This window comes from Acinonyx jubatus, chromosome C1, assembly GCF_027475565.1.
Source record: "Acinonyx jubatus isolate Ajub_Pintada_27869175 chromosome C1, VMU_Ajub_asm_v1.0, whole genome shotgun sequence".
Classification (NCBI taxonomy): Eukaryota; Metazoa; Chordata; class Mammalia; order Carnivora; family Felidae; genus Acinonyx; species Acinonyx jubatus.
Window position 1 is genome coordinate 160,686,243 of NC_069381.1, and position 25,214 is coordinate 160,711,456.

At 36.7% G+C, this 25,214-nt stretch overlaps 1 protein-coding gene across 8 annotated transcripts in view; it reads right to left on the reverse strand.

Annotated features, from left to right (window-relative positions):
* Positions 1 to 9,275: 9,275 nt before the first annotated feature.
* The window catches only part of ATF2 (activating transcription factor 2), an 80,441-nt gene continuing 64,502 nt past the window's right edge, over positions 9,276 to 25,214 (reverse strand). For 6 of the 8 annotated variants that reach the window (XM_015086480.3, XM_027055450.2, XM_015086471.3 and 3 more), the window contains 3 exons: positions 24,788 to 24,994; positions 16,674 to 16,779; positions 9,276 to 11,849 (listed from right to left, as the gene is read on the reverse strand). In XM_015086480.3, coding sequence (XP_014941966.1) covers positions 11,623 to 11,849; positions 16,674 to 16,779; positions 24,788 to 24,994 — 540 coding nt within the window. In that variant the 3' untranslated portion in view covers positions 9,276 to 11,622. Of the gene's footprint in view, positions 11,850 to 16,665; positions 16,780 to 24,278; positions 24,355 to 24,787; positions 24,995 to 25,214 lie in introns of those variants that run through there. The other 2 variants (XM_015086482.3, XM_053215307.1) reach the window with 2 other exon arrangements.

Below are 25,214 nucleotides of genomic sequence, written 5' to 3' on the forward strand. Positions count from 1 at the left end.
TATAATTTAGTGATTCATCACTTACATGTAACAACACCCAGTGCTCATCTCAACAAGTGTCCTTCTTAATGGCCCTCACCCTTTTAGCCTATCCCCCCACCCAACCACCCCTCCAGCAACCCTCAGTTTGTTCCCTGTATTTGAGAGTCTCTTATTGTCTCTCTCTCTGTTTTTATCTTCTTTGTCCTTCCCTTCCCCTATGTTCAGCTGTTTTGTTTCTTAAATTCCACATAAGAGTGAAATCATGTGATATTTGTCTTTCTCTGACTTATTTTGCTTAGCATAATACATTCAAGTTCCATCCATGTTGTTGCAAATGACAAGATTCCATTTAGTCATTGCTGACTAATATTCCACTGTATATATATACCACATCTTTATCAATTCATCTGTTGATGGACATTTGGGCTCTTTCCATACGTTGGCTATTGTCAATATAGCTGCTGTAAACATTGGGGTACACATGGCCCTTCGAATCAGCACTCCTACGTCTTTTGGACAAATACCTAGTAGTACAATTGCTGGGTCATACATAGGGTAGTTCTATTTTTAATTTTTTGAGGAACCTCCATACTGTATTCCAGAGTGGCCGCACCAGTTTTCATTCCCACCGGAAGTGCAAAAGTGTTCCTCTTTCTTCACATCCTCACCAAAATCTGTTGTTCCCTGAGTTGTTAATTTTAGCAATTTTGGCAGGGGTGAGGTGGTATCTCACTGTGGTTTTGATTTGTATTTCCCTGATGATAACTGATGTTGAGCATTTTTTTTCATGTGTCTTTCAGCTTTCTGGATGTCTTCTTTGGAGAAGTGTCTATTCATGTCTTTTGCCCGTTTCTTCACTGGATTATTTGTTTTCTGGGTATTAAGTTTGATAAGTTCTTTATAGATTTTGGATACTAACTCTTTATCAGATATGTCATTTGCAAATACCTTCTCTCATTCCTTTTAGTTTTGCTGATTGTTTCCTTCGCTGTGAAAAAAGCCTTTTATCTTAATGAGGTCCCAATAGTTCATTTTTGCTTTTGCTTTCCTTGCCTCTTAGACACATGTCAAGTAAGGAATTACTGTGGCCAAGGTCAAAGAGGTTGTTGCCTGTTTTCTCCTCTAGGATTTTGCTGGCTTCCTGTCTTACATTTAGGTCTTTCATCCATTCTGAGTTTATTTTTGTGTATGGTGTAAGAAAGTGGTCCAGGTTCATTCTTCTGCATTTTGCTGTCTGGTTTTCCCAACACCATTTACTGAAGGGACTGTCTTTTTTCCATTGGATATTCTTTCCAGCTTTGTCACATTAGTTGGCCATACGTTTGTGCGTCCATTTCTGAGTTCTCCATTCTGTTCCATTAATCTGTGTCTCTTTTTGTTGTCAGTACCATATTGTCTTGATGATTACAGCTTTGTAATACAGCTTGCAGTCCGGAATTGTGATGCCTCCAGGTTTACTTTTCTTTTTCAGGATTGCTTTTCTATTCGGGGTCTTTTGTGATTCCATACAAATTTTAGAATTGTTTGTTCTACCTCAGTGAAGAATGCTGGTATTATTTTGATAGGGATTGCACTGAAAATGTAGATTGCTTTGGGTAGTATTGACATTTTAACAATATTTGTTCTTCCAACCCATGAGCATGGAATGTTTTCCATTTTTTTGGTGTCATCTTCAATGTCTTTCATAAGCTTTCTATAGTTTTCAGTGTATAGATTTTTCATCTCTTTGGTCAAATTTATTCCTAGGTATTTTATGGTTTTGCTGTAGTTGTAAATGGGATGATTCCTTGATTTCTGTTTCTGTTGTTTCATTATTGATGTATACAATTGCAATCAATTTCTATACATTGATTTTATATCCTTGCAACTTTGCTGAATTCATGTATCAGTACTAGCGGTGTTTTGGTGGAGTCGTTTGGGTTTTCCACAGAGTATCATGTTCTCTGCGAAGAGTGAAAGTTTGACTTCCTCCTTGCTGATTTGGATGCCTTTTATTTCTTTATGCTGTCTGATTGCTGAGGCTATGACTCCCAACACCATGCTGAATAACAGTGGTGAGAATGGACATCCATGTTGTGTTCCTGACCTTAGGGGTAAAGCTCTTATTTGTTCCCCATTGAGGATGATATCAGCTGGGTCTTTCATATAGGGTCTTTATGATCTTGAGGTATGACCCTTCCGCTCCTACTTTCTTGAGGGTTTTTATCAAGAAAGGATGCTGTATTCTGTCAAGTGCTTTTACTGCATCTATTGGGAGGATCATGTGGTTCTTATCCTTTCTTTTATTGATGTGACCTATCACATTGATTTTGTGAATATTGAACCAGCCCTGCATCCCAGGCATAAATCCCGCTTGATTGTGGTGAATAATTCTTTTAATGTATTGTTGGATCCAGTTTACTAGTATCTTGCTGAGAATTTTTGCATCCATATTCATTAGGGAAAGTGCCAGTAGTTCTCCTTTTTAGTGGGGTCTTTGTCCGGTTTAGAAATCAAGGTAATGCTGGCCTCGTAGAATGAGTTTGGAAGTTTTCCTTCCATTTCTATTTTTTGGAACAGCTTCAAAAGAATAGGCATTAACTCTTCTTTAAATGTTTGGTAGAATTCCCCTGGAAAGCCATCCAGCCCTGGACTCTTGTTTGTTGGGAGATGTTTGATTACTGATTCAATTTTTTTTTACTGGTTATGGGTCTGTTCAAATTTTCTATTTCTTCCTGTTTCAGTTTTGGTAGTTTATATGTTTCTGGGAATTTGTCCATTTCTTCCAGATTGACAAATATGTTGGCCTATAACTTCACATTATATTCTCTTATTATTGTTTGTATTTCTGCTGCATTGGTTATGATATCTCATCTTTCAATTGTGATTTTATTTATTTGGGTCCTTTCCTTTTTCTTTTTGATCCATCTGGCTAGGAATTTATCAATTCTGTTAATTCTTTCAAAGAACCAGCTCCTGGTTTCATTATCTGGTCTACTGTTGTTTTTTGTTGTTGTTGTTGTTGTTGTCCTTTAAATTTCATTGATTCATTTTTTAGTATCATGGATTTCTGCTCTGATATTATTTCCCTTCTTCTCCTGGTTTTGGGCTTTATTTGCTGTTCTTTTTCCGGGTCTTTTAGGTGTAAGGTTAGGTGTGTATTTGAGAACTTTCTTCCTTCTTTAGGAAGGCCTGGATTGCTATATACTTCCCTCTTATGACTGTCTTTGCTGCATCCCAGAGATTTTGGACTGTTGTATTCTCATTTTCATAGGCTTCCATGTACTTTTTAATTTCCTCTTTAATTTCTTGGAAAACCCACTCATTCTTTATTAGGATGTTCTTTAATCTCCAAGTATTCATGTTCTTTCCAAATTTTTTCTTGTGGTTGATTTTGAGTTTCATAGCATTGTGGTCTGAAAATATGCAAGGTCCGATCTGATCTTTTTGTATTTGTTGAGGTCTGATTTGTGACCTAGCATGTGATCTATTCTGGAGAATGTTCCATGTGCACTTGAGAGGAATGTGTATTCTGCTGCTTTAGGATGAAATGTTCTGGATATATTTGTTAAGTCCATCTTGTCCAGTGTGCCATTGTTTCCTTGTTGATTTTCTGCTTAGATGATTAGTCCATTGTTGTAAGTTGGGTGTTTAAGTCCCCTTTTATTATAGTATTAGTATCAATGTGTTTCTTTAGGCTTATGATTAATTGATTTATATATTTGGGTGCTCTACGTTGGGGGCATAAATATTTACAATTGTTAGATCTTCTTGGTGGACAGTCCCCTTAATGATAGAATGCCCTTTTTCATCTCTTGTTATATCTTTATTTTAAAATCTAGTTTGTCTGATATCAGAATGGCTACTCCAGCTTTTTTTTTGATGACCATTAACATGATAGATGGTTCTTCATCCCCTTACTTTCAATTTGCAGATGTCTTTAGGTCTAAAATGAGTCTCTTGTAAGCAGCATATAGATGGGTCTTGTTTTCTTATCCATTCTGATACCTATGTATATTGATTGGAGCATTTGGTCCATTGACATTTAGAGGGAGTCCTGAAAGACATGATTTTAGTGCCACTGTGTTTCCTGTAGAGTTGGGGTTTCTGGTGATGTTCTCTGGTCCTTTCTAGTCTTGATTGCTTTTGGTCTTTTTTGTTTTATTTTGTCTTTTCTCCACGCAAAGAGTTCCCCTTAACATTTCTTGCAGGGCTGGTTTAGTGGTTATGAACTCCTTTAGTTTTTGTCTGAGAAATTCTCTCTCTCCTTTTATTTTGAATGACAGTCTTGCTGGATAAAGAACTCTTGGCTGCATATTTTTTTCAATTCAGCATGTTGAATATTTCCCACCACTCCTTTCTGGCCTTTCTGGCCAAGTTTCTGTGGATAGGTCTGCTGTGAACCTGATCTCTCTTCCCTTATAGGTTAAGGACTTTTATTCCCTGGCTGCTTTCATGATTCTATCCTTGTCTGTATATCTTGTGAACTTGACTATGACATGCCTTGGTGATGGTCGGGTTTTGTTGAATCTAATGGGAGTTCTCTGTGCTTCTTGGATTTTGATGTCTGTGTCCTTCCCCAGATTAGGAAAGTTTTCTGCTATAATTTGCTCACATAAACCTTCTGCCCCTTGTTTTCTCTCTTCATTTTCTGGGACTCCTGTGATTCAGATGTTATTCCTTTTTAATAAGTCACTGAGTTCTCTAAGTCTTGTATTATGATCTTTTGCCTTTGTTTCCTTCTTTTTTCTCTGTTTCATTATTCTCCATAATTTTATCATATATACCCCCAATTCGCTGCTCTGCTTTGTCCATCCTTGCCATTGTGGCATCCATTCAAGATTGCATCTCAGTTATAGCATTTTTAATTCTAGCCTGACTAGATTTTATTTATTTTATCTCTGCAGAGAGGGATTCTCTGGTGTCTTCTATGCTTTTTTAAACCCCAGTGAGTATTCTTATTATCGTGGTTCTAAATTCTGGTTCAGACATCTTGTTTATATCTGTGTTGATTAAGCCCCTGGCTGTCATTTCTTCCTGTTCTTTCTTTTGGGGTGAATTCCTTTGTTTTGTCATTTGGAGGAAGAAAAAAATTAATAAAATATAAAGTTAAAATTAAAAAATTAAAAACAAAACAAAAATCAAATAAAGGAAGCTAGATCCTAGGTGTGTTTTGGTCTGCTTTTGAAAGTAGCTTGATAGAATAGAGGAAAAAAGGGAAAGGGAAGAAAAAAGTGAGAAAATAAGAATTAAAAAAATATATAATAGAATTATAAAATAAAATAGAATAAAAATTTAGAAAAAATAAAAAATTAAAAAAAGTATTTTATCTTTCTGTATCCAAGAAAGAGAAAGACAAGAGAAAAAAAAACCAATTTAAGCAAAAATAGAAGCAAAGAAAACAAACAAATAAATGAGCCAGCAAACAGAATGAAACCCAAATGAAGTTATATCCAGTTTCCCCTACAACTGAAACTGTGGAGCACTCTATAGTCTGTACACTAAGCAGGTGGAGTATCTTGTGCTGGTCTTCTGGGGGATGCGGTTGGAGGGCGCAGCTGGGCTTGGTGTAACAGCTCCATTCTCAACTAAGTGGCACCACTTAGCTTACTGGGGTGGATCAGTGTGGTGCGCATGCTGGTGTGCACGTGTGCGAGCACGAGAGAGGTGGAAATGGCTCCACCCAGTTCCCTAGTCTCTGGCACAGGAATTCTTTGCCCTCACCGACCTGTGATCAAGCACCCCCTCCTTTGTCTCAGGCCTCTGTCCACTCCCCGCCTCTACCCTGTCCCTGTCCAAGCTGTCCGCTTGCCAGGCAGCACCTTCTTCCAGTGTTTTATCTCAGACGGAGTTGTGTTTCAAAACCCTACACTTCGGAGACCCCTGGGGCTTAGACCCATCTACACCGACTCTCTGGTGGAGGGTCTTGCTAAGCAATGGCCAGGTGCCGGCTTGCCCCAGAAGCGTTTGGGTGATTGTTCAACGGCAGGGGTTCAGAGATTATGGCAAATTACAACATACAGCTGTTGCCGGGTTTCACTGTACTCTGGTGTTTTTATTCCCAATACCAGCAAACATGGCTGCTCTTCAGAATTCACTGGGACCTTTGCCTATGGGGAGGCTGTATGGCCTCTACCAAATGCACTCCAAGTAGGGGAACTGCTTCTGTGTGGCACACATACCCCCTCAGGTTGCTCTGCCTGCTCCTGGACATCCACCCTGCTTCCTCACCAGAGCACTGCCCAGCACTGAGGTCTGGAACTTGCTCTACACTCCCCTGTTTATAGAATCCTGGTGGTGTTGAAACCCTCTCCTTTCTCCCCATCAATGGTTTTGGGAACAGATTTCTTGTTCAGTCTCGCCTGTGTTTTCACTCTCTCTCTCTGTCTCTCTCCAGGTAGCTTTGGGGAATGCTTTTGTCGCACAATCACGATACACTACACTCTCCCCCTTGCTCTGTCCTCTCTCCGCCAAAAACACCTCCCTTCCCTCTGCAGCTTTCCTCTCCCCCAGTTCACCTCTCTGTACCATGTACCTACCAAATTCTATGGCTTAAGTTATGCGGATTGTTGTGTGAATCCTCAGATCAGTTTCCTAGGGTTCAAAATTGTTTGGCACTGATCTAGCTGTGTTTCAGGGACCAGACAAGCTCAGGGTCTCCATGCTGCTCCATCACCTTAACTCCTCCTTGGGAGAGCATTCTTTTGGTGGGGGATGCAAAACCTAATGTAAGTGAATAAAGCAAACCAACCTTTATTTGACATAACGGACATAGTTAAAAATGCTTCCCAAATAATTGAGGTAATGATAAAACCATGGCAACCATTTTGTTAAACACATTCTAGCTGAAGGAATTGCTTTACATTTAAAATTTAATGCAAAATAAAGAGGCAAAGGAAGGCACTGTGATCATGACCATATACTAATGACTTCCTCTTCTCAGAAAGCCACTGGAAAAATTTGCATGTGCATTTGATGATAAAAGATGCAACTCACTGTCCCATTATTGAATAACAAAACCCTTCTAGAGTGCTGTGACACATTTGATAATTTATTTTACTATTAACATTTGATTCTGTACTTTAGACTGCTACAGTAGAATAAAACTATGCATATACTTTTTATTGTAGGTTTCAATGTCACGTGGCCTTTGTTATTTCAGAATAAATCCTTTAATTTTGAAACGTTTTCACTGTGCTTTTTCTATGGCAATACATGGAATTGGCAACTCACCACTTACTTAAATGGTAGATTGCTTTTTCCAGAAAGGTCCTCATTCTAAATTTTGTGTGGGTTTTTCTCTACACAGAAAGATGCTAGCTCTCTAGGATCATGATACTTAGCTTCAATGAGCACCCATGTAGAAGTCTGTTGTTAGTCTTGGAAAGACCTGTATTTTTTTTTTAACTGTGGGAATTACAGAAACAAATTTGTATTTATTAATAGTGTAAAGAAACGATTTCTCATAACTACATGAGATACAAAAGGGTATGAATTGCCTTAAAAAGTAACCATTATCCTGTGGTCAAGATAATCTAGAAAATGTCAGATTAAAAAATTTTTTTAACTTTTTAAATGTTTATTTTTGAGAGAGCACATAAGTGGGGGAGGGGCAGAGAGAGGAAGACACAGAATCCGAGGTAGGCTCCAGGCTCTGAGCTGTCGGCCCAGAGCCCAACGTGGGACTTGAACTCATTAACTGTGAGATCATGACCTGAGGCGAAGTTGGATGCTTGATCGGCTGAGCGCCCCAGGTGCCCCTAGAAAATGTTTTCTTCTAAATGTCTTTTAGAACTAAATTCTTGGATAACTGTGTTCTCTAGGCATTGTTTTCCCCTGTGTCTGTGCAAGTGTATATTTATACAAATGAAGGCCTACAAGTAAACAGATTTCTCCTATAGTTATATTCTCACAAGCGAATTCTTAATGTCAAGTGTTAAACGCTACAGTCTGAGATGTAGAAGTAATAAAACTACATTTAACAGTAAGTACATGCCAGAGACAAGATCATCTTTCCTGTCCTCTGAAACAAATCAATGCAAACAATGAGTTTGACCTTTTAATATTTTCGTCAAATTTTGTTAGGTATCAGCAGCTTGTCTTCATGAAATCTTTTATCTAATATCATGTAATCCAGATTAAGTACCTTCATTAGAACGTGTACCTTAAAAAATAGCCATGTGATTTTTTTGCATCTCTTCAGATTAGCTCAATCTGAACAAGACCAAAATATCAATTCACATGCTCTCCATCTTTAATTTCTTCACTTAGCACTGACCACTTTTAGCATTTGTATTAGGTTAATTGTGGTTCCCAACACTTACCCCCCCAACCCTCTTTGGAATGGAGCTCCATCCACAAAGGCACGGATTTTTGTGTTTGGGCTCCTGGTGCATTTCATGTGCCCAGAACAATGAGCGACACGCTGAGTAGCTCTCACTCACTGAATAAAACGAGGTAGAGGGGTTCAGAGCCAGCACAGCACCGGGATGGCGACCAAACCATCTTGCAGGCCGCTGTATGGACTTCAGCTCTGAGTGCAGCGAGCTGCTCCAGGATTGGAGTAGATGGAGCACCGCAAGCTGATTTAATTTGAAAAGTACCATCCTAGCTGTTGTACTCAGGATGGGCTGAAGGAGGAGGGGTGGAAGCAAGGAGGCCGTTACTAGGCAGATACAGTAAACTGGGTGAACGATAAAAAGGGTACAGAGCAACAGCACTGTACAGGGGGAGAAGTGGTTGAACTCTGGATTGTTCTGACGGTAAATCCAACAGCATTTCCTGATAGTTTGGAGGTGGGAAGAGAGAAATCAAAGACACCACCACCGTTGTCCTGGCTTAAGCAACTGGAAGAAGGGAGCTGTCATCAAGTGTCTTATGAAAGACTGCTGGAGAAGCACACTTGACGGGAAGGTGGGGGGGTGCTAAGGAGTCAGTGCTGGACGTGTTACAGTTGTTGTAACTGAACTATAACGGTTGGCACATAACGTTGGATGTGTTACGTTTAAGATGTTTTGTCAGGCAGTTGCCAAGAGATGCCAGAGGCGGGCGGACTGGTGTATGGGTGTCGTTGAGAGAATGTTCGTGGCTGGGGACAAAGTTAAAAGTTCAGTGTATCTGGCTGGGGCTTAATGAATCCAGAGTAGGACAAGGCCTGAGCACCCTGCAGTTGAAACGTCTTTAAGGAGGACTGAATTTTATCACAGAAATAGAAAGACTATCCGGTTCTTCTCAGGTAACAAACATCCTGAAGGGGGCGGAAAGCATATTATCAAGTGCTGTTACTTTACGGAAGAGAGGTAAGGACAAGCAAATTATGAACATAATTTAAAGATAGAATTTATTCTCTGATGGTTTACTCATGCAAACTGCACATAAAAGAAAGTAGTACAGTTTGTGTAACATTGCAAATGTAAGGACTCAAAATGCTAGGTACAGAAGTAGTGCGACATCCTGAAAGTCAAAATGGAATTTGTGTTTATACAACTAAGAATGATTTTCATTTGCTGAGCACAGACTGATTTACAATGAAAGTTTTGCTAACCTTGGTAAGTTCATTAACCGTTTACATGACTTCTTACATCTATGTAGTTTTATTTTACAGTTGCAAGAATTCCTGTTACCAAAAACTTTAACTTGCATAAATAATAAAATGAAAGAAAAATGTACTGAAGGACTTAGGAGAGTGAAAAGTTGAGGCTTTTCCTAACCCATCCAAACTTACAATAAAAAATTGCCTTCTTGCAGAATTCATATTTTGTGCCTTTGAGATCAACTCCTTAGCATAACTATGAGAAAATCATGATCAGAAATTCATTGCTTTAAATTACAAAATCAGTTAAAAATAAAAAAAAATTTAGAAGTAGAATTATCAACTAAAAACGCTCACTCTTGATAAGCCAAACAATAAAAATCCTATTATCTTCATACTTAAAAGTCCTGAAATGTCATTTGTATAATTTGAATGTTTCCCAGTTTGGAACTTAGGCAGGTGGGATAGTTCCTTGAATTACCAAGGATATTCAACATAGGTTTTTAAAAGGTCAGTCTCGTTAGGAGATGGCACCGAGACATTCGTAAATAGTGTAGTATAGATGCAGAACAGACTACACAGCTTATTATAAATGCGTTACAGATATTTACATAATGGAATCCTGCTTGAATGCCAGAAGTTGCTACTGGGTAGGACTCGTAACTATTTTACAAAGTTTTCTTACACACGTCTACTACTTTATTTTTCACAATTTAGTCTATTTTAAAATATTGTACTGTATCTTGAACATAACTGGAGAATAAAAATAGATAATGGCACATTAGAAAACTCAGTATCCCACGGATGATTGGATAATGAGAAAAGTGTACCTACAATCATCTCCTCAGAAACAAACTACATCATGGAATGTTAGTTATCCAAGCCTGCACAGTAATGACATTTTAAATTGCAATCATCTATCGGCCAGCATCACACCGAAGGCATCGTTAAACATTCAAGCAAAGACTGCTGGCATAAACTATTGAAAGAAACATACACACATAACACACATACACACACACACACACACTCTCTCTCTCTCTCACACACACACACCCACTCTTGCTTCCCACATTATAATTACAATGTTCTAAAGATAGATACTGATTTTTTTCCCACGAGAAACATTATCAAAATTTGCTACTAAAAGATGACAGTGCTTTCACAAGAATAAGTACAAGTTAGCTTGCAAGTACAAGACAATGGGGGCAAACAGCCTTAAATTTTCTAAGTAATTTTTAGGCTTTTTCTGGCAACCACACCATACTTGATTATGCATAAACTTCTCAGTTTGTAACCTGAAATCTGCAAAAAAACCCCAAAACCTAATTTCAAAAAATTATTAGCTATCTGATAACCCTGTATCATAGATGATATAATTTCATGTTTTATTAGCCTCAAAACATAGGATTTAAAATACTGAATTTAAGACTTGAAAAATAGTCCTTTTGAAATGTTGGAGGATTCCAAAATTCCTGTCTACTTCAAATCTTAAAGAAAACGCACGACGAATGACCTTGATTTAGTTTGAGGGTGCATAAAAGCACTGTATGTCTTTTACCACGTTTCACTCACTTAAAAAGTGTTCTCTAATGTTCTTCCTTTTGCATAATGTGCAAAATAAAAGGCAAAAAGATTAAAAGCAAATTTCTATCTTTCTCTTGCTAGTGCTTTATGACCTTGTTAACATTACAAAGTCAACAGGGACGATGCAGAACTTTGGTATAAATGATATGACAATACTACCATCACAGTTGAGGGTAAGAGGTGGTCAAAAGAAATGGAAGTGGGAAGAGACTCAGTAACACCCCCATTTATTAAAACACCACCAAATTAAAAGTGAAATAAACCACAATGAATTATAATACAATTTACACATTGAGCACAGAAAATTAATAAATCTAACAATATTTATAAAAAAAGCAAAATCAGTCTTTTTCCAGAGACTAAAAACTGTTGTTCAGGCTGATCATCAACTGCCGCTACACCAACTTTAGAGCCAAATTTAATTTCAAGTAAAAAGAAAAATTTACAACCACAGATTTCGCATCAACGGAAACCGGTCTTTCCTTGATTTCCCTTTGAAGTCACTAATGAGTATCTAAAACTGCCGCACCGCAGGTTTTTAATCAACTTCCTGAGGGCTGTGACTGGGAGGCAGGAGCCATAACAATCTGCGACAGCGCGGGCTCTGTACTCTGGTCCGCCATCTGTGTGAGGACTGAGGTGGCCACAGCTTCGGCCTTGGAGGTTGAACTGACTCCATTGGATGTGCTGACAGAACTATGCTGTATAGCTTCAGGGTGCGGGCTGCTTGGCACTGACAGGTCTTCTGAACTATCGTCTTTATCAGCAGCTGAGCGGAAAAAAGAAGAATGACGGTTTCTTAAAAACAGCTGTAAGAATCTATCAGTAGGTTGTCAACACGCAAGAGTAAAAAGTCAGGGTTTGACAAAAGCGGTTATTTAGATACGATGGTATGACTGGAACTGAGCAAACCAAAAGGTGGCTTTCCGATTTTACCTGCAGCAGCTCAAGTGAAGGCCTCGCCATGCACACGGAAGCACCTGCGTGCCCAGCTCACAGAACCGAGCCGAGGACGTGTTTGCTCAACAGTGTTAAGAAAAGTCAGGTGGGAATTTGGGAGACAGACTCTTACAGATATAATCAGACCCTTACCAAGTAACGACAATTTAACACAACCGGTCTGTTTGCCTACATGCCATTCTTATTAAAAGATAAGAAAATTTATACCCACACGCATAAACAAAATGAATTCTTCCATACAAATTGCATTTTCAAATTACTCCCTCTGCATTCTCTAGAACTATATTTATTCTGGCTGACTTTCCATCGATGGCAGCAATGGGTGATTACAACACCTGACTCTAATGATGCATACACATGAGAATGAGCAATATTTAGAATCTAAATGCCACCAGCTGTTAGAGCTGCACGAATTAATTGGGATTCAAATAAAAAATTATATAAAACTCTAGAAACTACAATGGAAGATATTCAGAAAGAGGCATTCTGTGTACTTGTGAAAATCTACCAACTTTTAGGATGGAACAATGCATCTCCTACATCTTTCTCATTTTAACAGGATCAAATCCAGGAATTTCATTTAGTGAAAAATCTGATACGCACACCACACCGGTAGTTACAGTGTACATAACTTATAGAATGATAGCATGGACCAATGATAACTATGAACCTAGCCCCCAGCTTAAGAGAACACCGCCAATAACAATGATGCTTCCTGGAGGCTCTTCTCTTCATCAAAGGTAATCACTGTTCTGATAGCTCTTTAACCATTACCTTGCTTTTGTTCGAAGTTTTACCAAATAGGTATGCATCCCTAGAAAGTAGCATTTAACTTTTGAACATTCTGAAAATTGTATCATACTGGATGTATTCTTTTGTACTTTTTTTTTTTATAGAGTTTATTTATTTTGAGAGACACAGAGCTGAGGTGGAGCAGAGAGAGGGAGAGAGAGAATCTCACGCAGGCTCTGCACTGTCAGTGAACAGCCCAATGTGGGGCTCGATCTCACAAACTGTGAGATCATGACCTGAGCCAAAACCAAGAGTCAGACGCCTAACCAACTGAGCCACCCAGAAACCCCTCATTTTCTTTTCACTTGGCTTTAAAATAATTTTTATTTAGTGCTTAAAGGTAACAAGCGGGCTGTCAAATCTGACAATGCAGACTGGCCTGCTTACTGGTGGCCAGGTGCCTATTCTGAAAGTCCATTATTAAAAGACTGTGGACGCTATGAAGCAGGACTTACTCCATGATTTGTGATGCAGGAGATGGAGGAGGAGAAACCTGGCCAGCTTGATTTTAGTTCACATAAAACTCATTTTGAGAGTTTTCTGAAATATAGGACTTAAAGAATTTTGACAAGTTTGCCTCAAATCCATGCATTTTCTGGAAAGCAGTTTTTAAAAATATATTAATTAGAATCCCCTCTTCTCTATAAATCTGCTATCAATGCAAAATCACCCCTCAAGATATGATAAAAAAATCACAATAAACCTTTTAAAATTATATAAAGTAGAAAGGACCCTTTTCTGATGAGGCAATAACAAATGTTATAAAATATTTCTAATTCAGTTACATAGCCAACAGAACAGTTAGTTACGTGTTCAAGAAACCCAAACCCTGGCAATGGCACTCAAACTGACAAGAGTACAGTCCCCTTTACGTCTCTTCTTCAATATGAAAACAAACGGACCTTCCTCTCAATGTTAAGTTCTAGGGATACACCAGCTTTCAAAAATCAAGAGGCTAAGGTGCCTGGGTGGCTCAGTCAGTAGTGTCCAGCTCTTGATTTCTGCTCAGGTCACGATCTCACAGTTGAGCTGAGAGTGGAGCCTGCTTAAGACTCTCTCTCCCTGCCCCTCCATACTCACTCCTCTCTCTCTCAAAATAAAAAATTTAAAAATAAAGAGGCTGATCTATGATGAGAGGTCTAAGGAAATGTAAATACAGAGTGCAGGCAATGACAACATAAAACAGTACATTTTAAAGACAAGTGCTAATCTCCAGACTTTCAGAATTAGGCAAAGCAAATCTTTAGGCTATACAAAGTACCAGGTACCGATTTATAAATGGCGTAATTATACATTTTATATGTAAAATACTTTTATAAAGGGATATACCTGCACCTATGTCCACTTCTGGAAGGTGAGGAGAGAAAAATCACCAGCATAACCATAAGCACTAGAAAGAGAAGAGTTCTTACTGCACTCACAGAGCCCTTTTCAGCCCTACTTAAAGCTAAAAAACCCCCAAGTGTTTGACAATTCACGCTCTGAAGTTTTCTACCTATGTTCATACATATTTTCATTAATGAAAATATAAGCTCTCAATTACATTTAGGGCCCAAAGAAGGTTTCCTTCGCACTTAAGATTACAGAAGCAAGTATAATACAATTTTAATTATGCTCCAAGATTTAGAAAATATGAATCAATGGTAATAAGATCACTCTTGTGCTTTATTTTTCATAGAATCCAAACATCAAAAATATATTCCTATTTTCACTCATGTTTTATACTGTTTAAGGTGACCAACTGTCATGGTTTTCCCATGCCTGAGGGGTTTCATCCTAGGATGCACGGACTTTGACAATTAGAAGTGAGACCGTATGGCAGTGTGCTTTTATACTGTCACCTTTATCTGAAAGATTTTTGTAATATTCATTAGTTTCTATTAAACCTTGACTTCACAAATGTTTTGAAAGTCTTAACTACTATTACAGTTCACCATCAGCAATAGCTGTGTGCTAAGACATGCATAGTGTTCAGTATTTGTGAACTTCCCCACATTTTCTCCAAGATGTCAGTACTCACTTACTCAATCCATCTGCCTTGACTACTAAACAAAAGTCAGATTTTCTCCTTCAAACTTGAAAACAGAAATTACTTTACAATTTCTACAAAATCCAATTATCTCCCAAGAGCTAAAGAGAACTAATTTTATACTAAAACCGTATTTTACTTCCATTTGATTATCTAGAGGACTAGGTAGGAAAACAGGCAGGAATAGTTCCAAACGTCCAAAATGTGTTATTCATTTCCTGCAATCTATACAACCTAGCATAATATGTATTTCCTAAAAATTTATTAATCTAGACTTTCAGTTTATTTAAGGGTATGGCACATAAACCCACACATTTATACCTTAAAAATATCTTTATAAATTGTTGCTTAAAATGAAAAATTGGCTTGCCTTTGCTGTGCACATGCTACCTTGATAAGAGATAAAACTGATGGGATTAAAAAATTGCAGATGAGATAAATTTTTAGTTGGATGCAACGGAAGAATTCATTTTCCTTCTAATTTTATAGAATCGTTCGTATATTCTTTTTGAACTATCAAAATTCAAGAGCGCTCTCTTGTTAAGAAAATCATAGATGCATAATGCTGAACTCAGTAGCTTCTATCAGAAATTATGTTGTTAAGTCAGATGGGAGCCATAATGGCCTCATCCCTGCAGCAATCATTGTTAATACAAACCCCAAACATATTTCTATATGGTTCCAATTTACTCCACAATGTGTTTCACCATCCTGTGAAAATGACTAGATATCAAAGGACTGAGATTTATTTGCTCAAAACTGACAAAAATCAATGTTCTAAATATATATGGCAATAGAGAGTTGCTAAATCTACTGAATCTTTTAAATTAAAAAATATTGCCCATCCTGATGAAACTGCTTACAATGACTACAAGTAAAGATGGTGGCCATTAAGTTTTATCGTGAGCACCTGAGGAACTGTTTGCATCCAATACAAAATGTTTCTTTCTTTTGAATTACTGACACTGGCAAATTAAAATGAAGTGGATACATATGGTTGAAACAATCTTCACATTTACAAATATCCTGAAATATCACTAAATCATAAAAACAAAAGCTGTGGGTTATATATTATGAATGTTGCCTAATGCCTTCCCAGCTCTGTTACTTGTTACAAATTTGTGTACGATGGACAAAATTGGCCATTTATTCAAGAGTAACAGCTGGCTCCAATATTGCGCATCTTATCAAAAAAGAAGGACATTACAAGAAAGAAAAAGCACAATTAACCTCTAAAATGCTGAAAAACAGAAGAATCTCATTTTGGGGAAAACATGTAAAAGGAAACTTAGAAGCAGATAATGGAAGTAGTGTTCTACTGTAGCATTTTTATGACCAAAAGACTCAACATAAAGATTCACAACAATAAAAAAAACTGCACAATGCTGATATTTAAGAACAATAGGATCCGATACTATAAATGGGTACTATATATTGTTAAACGAAGATAGTTAATTAAAAAAAAATTACTCAATGGAGGCTGGAAAAGAAGCAGTGTTTCACTCTGTCGTTCTAAGACCAACCGTTACCCTGGGAAGATGAAATACCATCAGTACTTGCAGTATATTTTGAATTATTAACCTGTTTTGTTGATGTATAGTAATCCCTCGAAAAAAGGCTAGAAACAGGAAAATTCAAAAACTCTAGATTCTACAAAGTATATTCCCCGTTCCATAATAACCTTGCAGAAGTTCTGATATTTAATATTAAGTATTAGAACTGCAGCCTCTGTCTTTTTAACTGTAGCGTGGTTCACTCTGGCAGTATTTCACCGACGCAGCCTAAGGCTATAGGTGATGGCACATTACTCACTATGATAGCCAGATTTCTTCTGCATGGCGGTTACAGGGCAATCTTTATGAGCCAGAAGAAGCTGTTTCAGCTGTGCCACTTCATTTCTCAGCAGGGTGACTTCACTCTAGAGAAGAAACAACTTATGTACCTTAACAGCATCAGACTAAACGTTTCTTACTGCTGATAACAAGTGAAAATTAAGGATATCGGAGATCTTTAACAGAATATCAAGGAATAAACAAAACACACTGCTCGAGCAGGTTTAATCAGTACACATCAGTTTTTGTATTTTAGCATTTGTGCAAAGACTGCAACTTCTATAAAAATTTAAATGAGGTAACAACATGACTGGATAACATATTTCAAAGTTTTTATGTTACCATTTGCCTTGGGACTGCTTATATATTACAGGTTACCTGCAGAAGGTATTTTTTAGTTATGTTGCATGCTCTTTTGATTATCTGAAAAATTAGAAACATCAAGGGAGTCAGAATGAATGTTCACTGTCTCTGTTCACTTGAAAGTGAAAAATTTATCCTGGAAACTCAATTAAGCAAGTTTCTGGTTTTCTGGAAACTATGAAAGCCTCCACAGAAGAAACCACAATAATCAAAGAATCATGGATACCTAAAATGCAACAAAGTACTGTGTTGGACACGGAACCAATGATAGTAGATATAATATCTAGATGACTTAGTTGCCCTTGATCTAGGTAATCTGTACACATCAAAATTTAAATCTGATAAATTAATGGTGATTTGTCCTAGTCCTTATTTAAAAATGAGCACTTCACAGCCTTTGTTTTGGAGGCGTTAATCTGGTAGATTCTATATTAAAAAGTTCCAAATTAAGGGAATCCATTTAATTCCCTTGGGTCACCCCCAAATAGTAAAGATGCAGAAGTTAGTGATAATTACCAATACTCCAGAGTGAGTCATAATATGAATTTAATAAAATGGTAGGAAAACTCTTAATTTACAAACACATCTATTTATTTGGACTTACATTACCCTTAAGTAACCCGAAATTAAATAAAGAAATATAACAAGCATGTGTACGTAAAAGCTCAGGAACTTTGTTTTCCACCCCTTGGTCTCTTAACCAGGAAGCTGAATGTAGAATTATTTAGAAGATTAGACTCATTAGATCCTATTAACTGATCAATGACAGAAATATAAAAATCCAAAGAATGAAACTTAAACAAGTCTCTTGGGCCAAATAGTTTCTCGCACCCCCACAACAACAAATTGCAACAATGCATTAAAGCACAGAACAAAAATTGATGCTCACAATAACTCAGAACATTAAAAGGCTAAATTGTGTTTAAAATATTGTATTTGAGACAAGAATGGGTGTATGGTGATGAAAATATAAGAGGGAAATTTTTAGTTTCACTTAAAAAAAATAAGCTGCTTATTAGAAAACTCATTTCTCTGTAATACTGCAGTCATCAGTGTCAATACTATAAATTATAGCTCTTTATTAATGACACCAAGCACGAGAAACCACGTTATGAAGAACCTAATACATATTATCCAAACTTCCTCCCTCCCTGCTGCATCAGCTTGATTTTGAGATCCATGTCTAGTAAGTTTCTCTCATTAATTTCTGTAATATGAAATAGGGTTGGACATGTATTTTTAGCCCAGAATATATAGTATAATCTTATAATAATCTCTTATAATCTCTTATAATCTGGTACCTGTGACCACCCTTTCACATTAGTTTGAACCTATGAAAAAAAATATTTAATTGTTCTGAACTACACAAACTGAAGTTCTTGTGAATACACACTATTTTCTCTACCTAGAAAAGCTTTCCTCTCCTTCTTCTCATCTTGCTAATTTTTTCACTCATCTTTAAGAGTCCACTCAGTATAAATTTGGATAGGAAAATAAATTAGGAGTCCATTTCTGTGTTCCCAGAGCCATATATACATATGTGTGCGCATTTACGTAGTATTCACCACACCAGGATTGTTAATTTTTGGTTTACTTGTTCATCACCTCTGCCAGATTGGGATTATCTGGCTCTCTGTATCCCCAGAGTACAGCACACAGCCTAGTACGGAGTACTATTTAGTACTATTCTAGAGAGAACCGCGGTAATTCTATGTCCAGGGGAGGGTTAAAAAATACCAAAGAAGGTGAAATGAAATTGCTTAAATAATATAAAGTTGGTCAGAGGTCCCAACTTCCTTATTTATGCCCACAACCTCACCAACACAGCTACACTGTTAATTTTTCTCAGACATAAAATGAAAATTGGCATATTTTACAGTATCATCTCACAGAATTTAAAAAATCACAAATGCCCTCTCTCCTAAATATTCTATATAGACATTCATCATAAACCATGTTATGATTTTTTTTTTTTTTAGTCAAAGTAAAACATTTTTGGTAAGATAAGACAGATGCTGAAAAAAAACTGTTATTCTGGTCTAAAAGTAAATTACTTTGGCATTGTCTGTACCATTGCTTCATTCCATCTGCAGCTACTCAAAGGTTAATTACATACTAATGAACAATTCTTTTTTAGTTTATATGAGTAATCTATTAAAGGTTTTCACTGATCACTGGCTATAAATTGAGGACCAAGTATTCCATAAATTTATGATCTTTGGCTTTTCAGTTTAGACACTACCCCTCCAAATTAAATAAGGGAGTTTCTTATTGCTAAAGGTATGATTTTCCTCATGTTTAGTCTTCACAAAAATCAATGATTAAGTATCAAGATTCCCCTCACACAGTTCCAAGGACTGTCATGGATGCAAAAGCTTACACTTGAGAATGAAATATTTAACTTATGTCTATGACGATAGAAGAAAAAAAAAGTATTTTGGAAATACTTTGTGAAATGAATGGGAATGACCCTTTTCTCATTCTCCTTAGTCTCATACTTTGTTTCATGTCAGTCTCCTCTGATAGACCACAAATTCTGTAAGTGCAAGGACAATGTCTTTTTCACTGTTGTATCTCCTGTGTCTAATAACATGCTCTGCACACAATAGATGCTTAACGACAGAATGAATAATAAATACCTAGCATTTGCATAGTGTTGTTATAATAGACTTCTCTGTACTCTCTCTCTCATTTGATCTTCATAATAGTACTTATTCTAGGAGTATGACAGATGGGGAAGTAAGGGCTCAAAGATTTTTAGCAAGGCCTACTAAAACGAAGAACCAGGTCTCAGGCTCCTAGTAAAATGCATGAAGTAGAGGTGGTATCACTATCATCCTTTCCCCCTCTACAGTGTAATTTAAACACTCAGGGGAAAAGAAGGAAGGCCGTGATAGCACACAATACTTCCCCGCCACACCCCCACCTTGGAATTAAAACAAATAGGTATAGTATTTTCTAACTGTCACTATTCTTTCCTATTTCGAGGGATAAATACTGAAATAAAATATTGTTTAGGTGTCAGAAATAAAAGATTTGATTCTATTCCCTTTTAAGTCAACAAAGCAATAACAAAACCTTTTCCGTGTCATCATTAACTTATGAGTGAAGTCTTCCAAGTACCCAGCTATGAAACAATGCTTCCATTTTTAAAAAAACTTACTAAGCTTCTACTCCACACACATTTTGCAACACTTAAGTTTCAAAAGCAAAATCCACGACAAAAACTCCCAAGTTTTATATCAGAGTAACTGTTAAGGAGCTACGGTGAGTAAAGAATCTGTCTTTGTCCACAAAGGAAACAGGGTGAAATTGTAAACTGACAACAAAATTTCAAAACGAGTATAACTGAAAAGCAAAGTCATGAAGAGGTAGAAACTCTTTCAAGTAAAAGACCACAAAAATCACATATTACCTTTAAAAATATAATAATTTATAACCAACAGTATCCAAGTTTTGGTCTAGATTACCATGTCTCCAATTCAACTTCATGATATTGCCTTTTAGCAGCAATTTTAGAAGGCTAAAATATTAAATTCAGTGAGTGGGGCAAGAAGATTGAATAATTAACATGTTCTTTAAAACCTAATATGTATTTGGTAAAAATATGAACAGTCATACCTCAACACTCATTAAAATTTATTTATAATATATAAGTAACCATGGGTCATTACTGCCCACTATACTGATCAGCTACGCCTGTATGTCACGTGAAGCATTATTAAGGAAATGTAGAATTGATGAATGTTTTCACATAAAGTAGAGTTTAATTATTTCTCTGACATTCAATTTTCTTTACAAGTCATTCTGTTCTTCACAGTTAACAGTTTTGCTGTTGGGAGACAAAGTTTTCCTCCCTGAATCCAGGTTAACTCTTTACATTCTGAAAATCAGAATCTGTCACTTTTTAGAACTGCTATTTTATTTGATAACTAAAAAACAATGAATAAAAACCATATAGCCACTTGAAACAATTACTGAAGCATACTTTATTCCCAAATTGTTCATGCTTCTCAACAGCCTTTTCACCACTGTTACATCCTGGTGCAGGTCATTCTTAAAATTCTACTTATATTTAGGGATTCATTCCTATAGTGATTTCCATATCTACACATTTATTCATCTAACTGTAAACTTTTTATTAATGAAAAAGTTATGCTCCAACTATTTTTTGAGTAATTTAGTGAGGTGACATTCCATGAGCTAGAATTAACCATTTTTTAAAAATGTTATTAATTATTTTGAGAGAGAGGGAGACAGAACATCAGCAGGGGAGCAGCAGAGAGAGAGAGGGAGACACAGAATCCGAAGCAGGTTCCAGGCTCTGAGCTGTCAGCACAGAGCCCGAAGCAGGGCTTGAACCCACAATCTGCAAGATCACGACCTGAGTCGAAGTCAGACACTTAACTGACTGAGCCACCCAGGCACCCCTAGAATTAACCATTTTAAAGTGAACAATTCAGGGCGCCTGGGTGGCTCAGTTGGTTAAGCATCCGACTCTTGACTTCAGCTCAGGTCATGATCTCATGGTTTGTGAGATCAAGCCCTACATGGGGCTCTACTGTCAGGAATCCCTGCTTGGGATTCTCTCTCCTCTCTCTCAGCTTCGCTCACATGTGCACTCTCTGCCAAAGTAAACAAACAACAACAACAAAAATAAAGGGAACAATTCAGTTGTGTTCAGTACGTTTACAATGCTGTGCAGTCACCTCTCCCAATCTGGTGATAAAACACTTCTGTCACTCCAAAGTAAAACTCCTTACCCATTAACCAGTTTCTCCCTATTTCCTCCTCCCCATGTCACTGGTAACCACCAATCTGCATTTGTCTCTATGGATTTCTCTCCTCTAAATATTTCATACAAACGGAGTCACACATGACTTTGTTTCTGGCTTCTTTCAGTTAAGCATGTTTTGAGGTTCATACACATTCTGTACTCTTACTCCTTTTTATGGCTGAATAATATTCTACTGTGCATACATAACATAACTGGTCCATTCATCCACCGATGGACATTAGGGCTGTTTGCGGCAACTTTCTTTTTACCCCTAATAATATATTACAGATTATTTCCCAGGTTGATCCATACATACGAACTTCATTCTTAAGCATTTTAAAAAACATCCCTGATAACACATCATTTCACCTATCTTCACATTCTGATATGCATTTCTAAAACTAAGAACACTTTCTTATCTAACCGTGAAGCCATCATCACTTAGTTTTTAATGATTAAACATATGGATTTTACTTTTCTGTTTGTAATTTGAAGTATTAACTAACGTCCTATTAAACTGTAGCGGTTAATTTAGGAATTTCTTTAATTTGACTTCAATTTAAAAGATTCATGCTTTCAAAATGATACGTTTGTTAACTTTTACTGAGGTGATAAATCTTGCCTTTATTCCTCCAATCGAGAAATTTCTACCCAGATTAGGAAAACATAAAATATATTTTAAGATAATGACATTTAATCATAGTTTGTATGGTGGAAAAAAAACATGAGATGAATGAAGTAAGGATTACATACATTTGTCTCGAATGTTGAATTTTCCAAGGTTTTCTGAAATAACAAAGCACTGTTGCTATTGATAATGGTGACCAGTGCTGCAATACAATTAAGGAAATAGCAATGATTCATTAAAGCTGTTAGTACTACCATACCTTGGGTCACAGCAGAAAACTGGCCCAATCTGAAGTCCAAGAATACCCTGTAGATACCATATATTCCTATCCCACTTTAAAGTTTTCAAACATTTTTACTTCTTAAAAAGAATAAGCCAAATTAGGAAAATATTGACCAATTTAAGATTTAAAATTTATGTACTTAAAAATTCTTGCACTTATTCTAATTCAAATGATTTATGCAAAAAACCCTCAAGAGAAGTAGGATCAACAGGCATTATCTCTATTCTATGTGTAAGGCAATGCAGGCTAACAGAGAATGACATGCTTCATGTACAACTAAAAAACAGCCAAGTCATTTAGAAGAATAATCTTGTTAAGAACAGAAAGGAAACAGATACACCTAAATCATTTCGTTAATGTAACATATTTGAAACTTTAAATTAGTACCTATAATCTGTTTCATTTTATTTAAGAGGACAAAAAAATCATAAAAATCATGTTTTTTTCCTAAAAAGTTATGAAAATAGTTTTAATATGATTTTTATTTTATGGAGAGAGAATCTTTCTTTAAGTTTATTTATTTTGAGAGACAAAGCATGTGTGGGGCAGGGTCAGAAAGGGAGAGAGAATCCTCAGCAGCGCAATCTCAGTGCAGACCCTGCCGGATCCCATGGTTTGTGAATTCATGACCTGAGCTGAAATCAAGGGTCAGGTGCTTAGCTGACTTGAGCCACCCAGGTGCCCCTAGAGGAAGGGAGTAGGGGAAGAGGGGGAGAGGGGGAGGCAGGGAGGGAGAGGGAGTGAATCTTAAGCAGGCTCCATGCTTAGCACGGAGCCCAGCACAGGGCTCGCTCCCCATGACTCTGAGATCATGGCCTGAGCTGAAATCAAGAGTTGGATTGAAAATAGTTCTTGATTAAGAATTCACCAGATGATGATAATATATGTTTAAGATAACCTAGTATGTATTTAAAGTCTCTGTGATGTGGTAAATGTTTAGATTTTTTTCTAAATGGTTAAAATGGCTAAAAATAAATTTTTCAAGACAAATTTATTTGTTCTCGAGCTCATCCATCAATATCCAAAGCACAATAGAGAATTTTAAAAGATGACTGCTTCACATATGAAAAAATTTTTATAAAATTTACGTTAGGTTAAATACTTTGTGATGTTAAAAACTTTTTCCGAAGTATTGAAACAGACATTAATACTGGTGACATCTTTAAAGATAGATTTAACAAGAGAGCAAGTCTCCCCATCAATTATGATTATACAGAAAGATTCATTTTTAACTGGGAAAGGATGACTCAAAAGACTGACCGGTAACAAGTACAATTCACTGACATCAATTTTCTAGTTGATGCTCATCGTTTTCCTGGAGAATATTCACAACATTAAAACAAAAACAAAAGGAAGAAAGAAAAAAAGAGCATGAAGGAAATCGACTTGGTACCGACACCATCACTGTAAATCTTACCAAAGACTCAACAGGAAAGAGCTTTAAAACCTTTATATCCCATGAGGTTCCTAAGAAACCTGTCTGCGGTGAACTGGCAGGCAGAAATGATTTCTACTGCCACTGGCCATATTGTACCTGTTCTGTGGATAATCAGAGCCCTTCAGTTTCCAAGGCTGTCAATCTGACACCTTTTCCGAGCACTATATTCACTCTAAATAAACAAAACAAAATTTATAATTCAAAGAACAAAAGAAATTAAGAACAAAAATGCTACTAAAGCAACTTTACAGCTGTGATAGAAACCAAAAAATAAGAAAAATGAAATACCAGTGGTATTTTAAATTTCAAGGTTCTTTGTTTGAACTTTATACCACAACTTTATAAAGTTTAAGCAAGATAGTTTTGGTACTTTTGTATCACACAAGAACTTATATTTAACATTTCTTCATAGTGTCAGTGTTTAAAGTGTTATAACCCTTCATCTCAGTATTCAAATAGGTTTATAAAACTACGCTTTAACTACAGATTCCACACACACCCAATATTGTGTGCTAAAATGTCTGGATGGCTAACTGGAAAAAACAGGGAAGAGCTAAGTTCACAATTACTAAAAATAAGACAACATTTACATATATGCACCTTACCTGCAGTTGACCATTTAATGAACTCAAGTCTTCTGCTTTCTTCTCTAAAGACTGAACCCAGACTTTCCTTTTTTGTCGGCATCTTGATGCTGCTGCTCTATTTCGCTCTAGAAATTTCCTCCTTTTTTCATCAGGATCTTCATTAGCTGCTCTTCTTCGACGACCGCTTGTATTTTGGGTCTGTGGAGTTGTGTGAGCTGGAGAAGCCTATAATAAACACAAATGGAAGCTTTTTATGTTTGTAGCAGTGAGCGAGAACATAGGCAGTAAAGGGTTGCTACTATATTTTCTAAGTCTCATTGTATATTATCAATATTTAGGAGTGACATGAAAATCACCCTGCAGTTTAACGAATTCCTTGAAATAAATAAGCCCTGCTAAAAAAAATAAGATTCTCACTTTTTCACTACCATAGTGAATATATTTA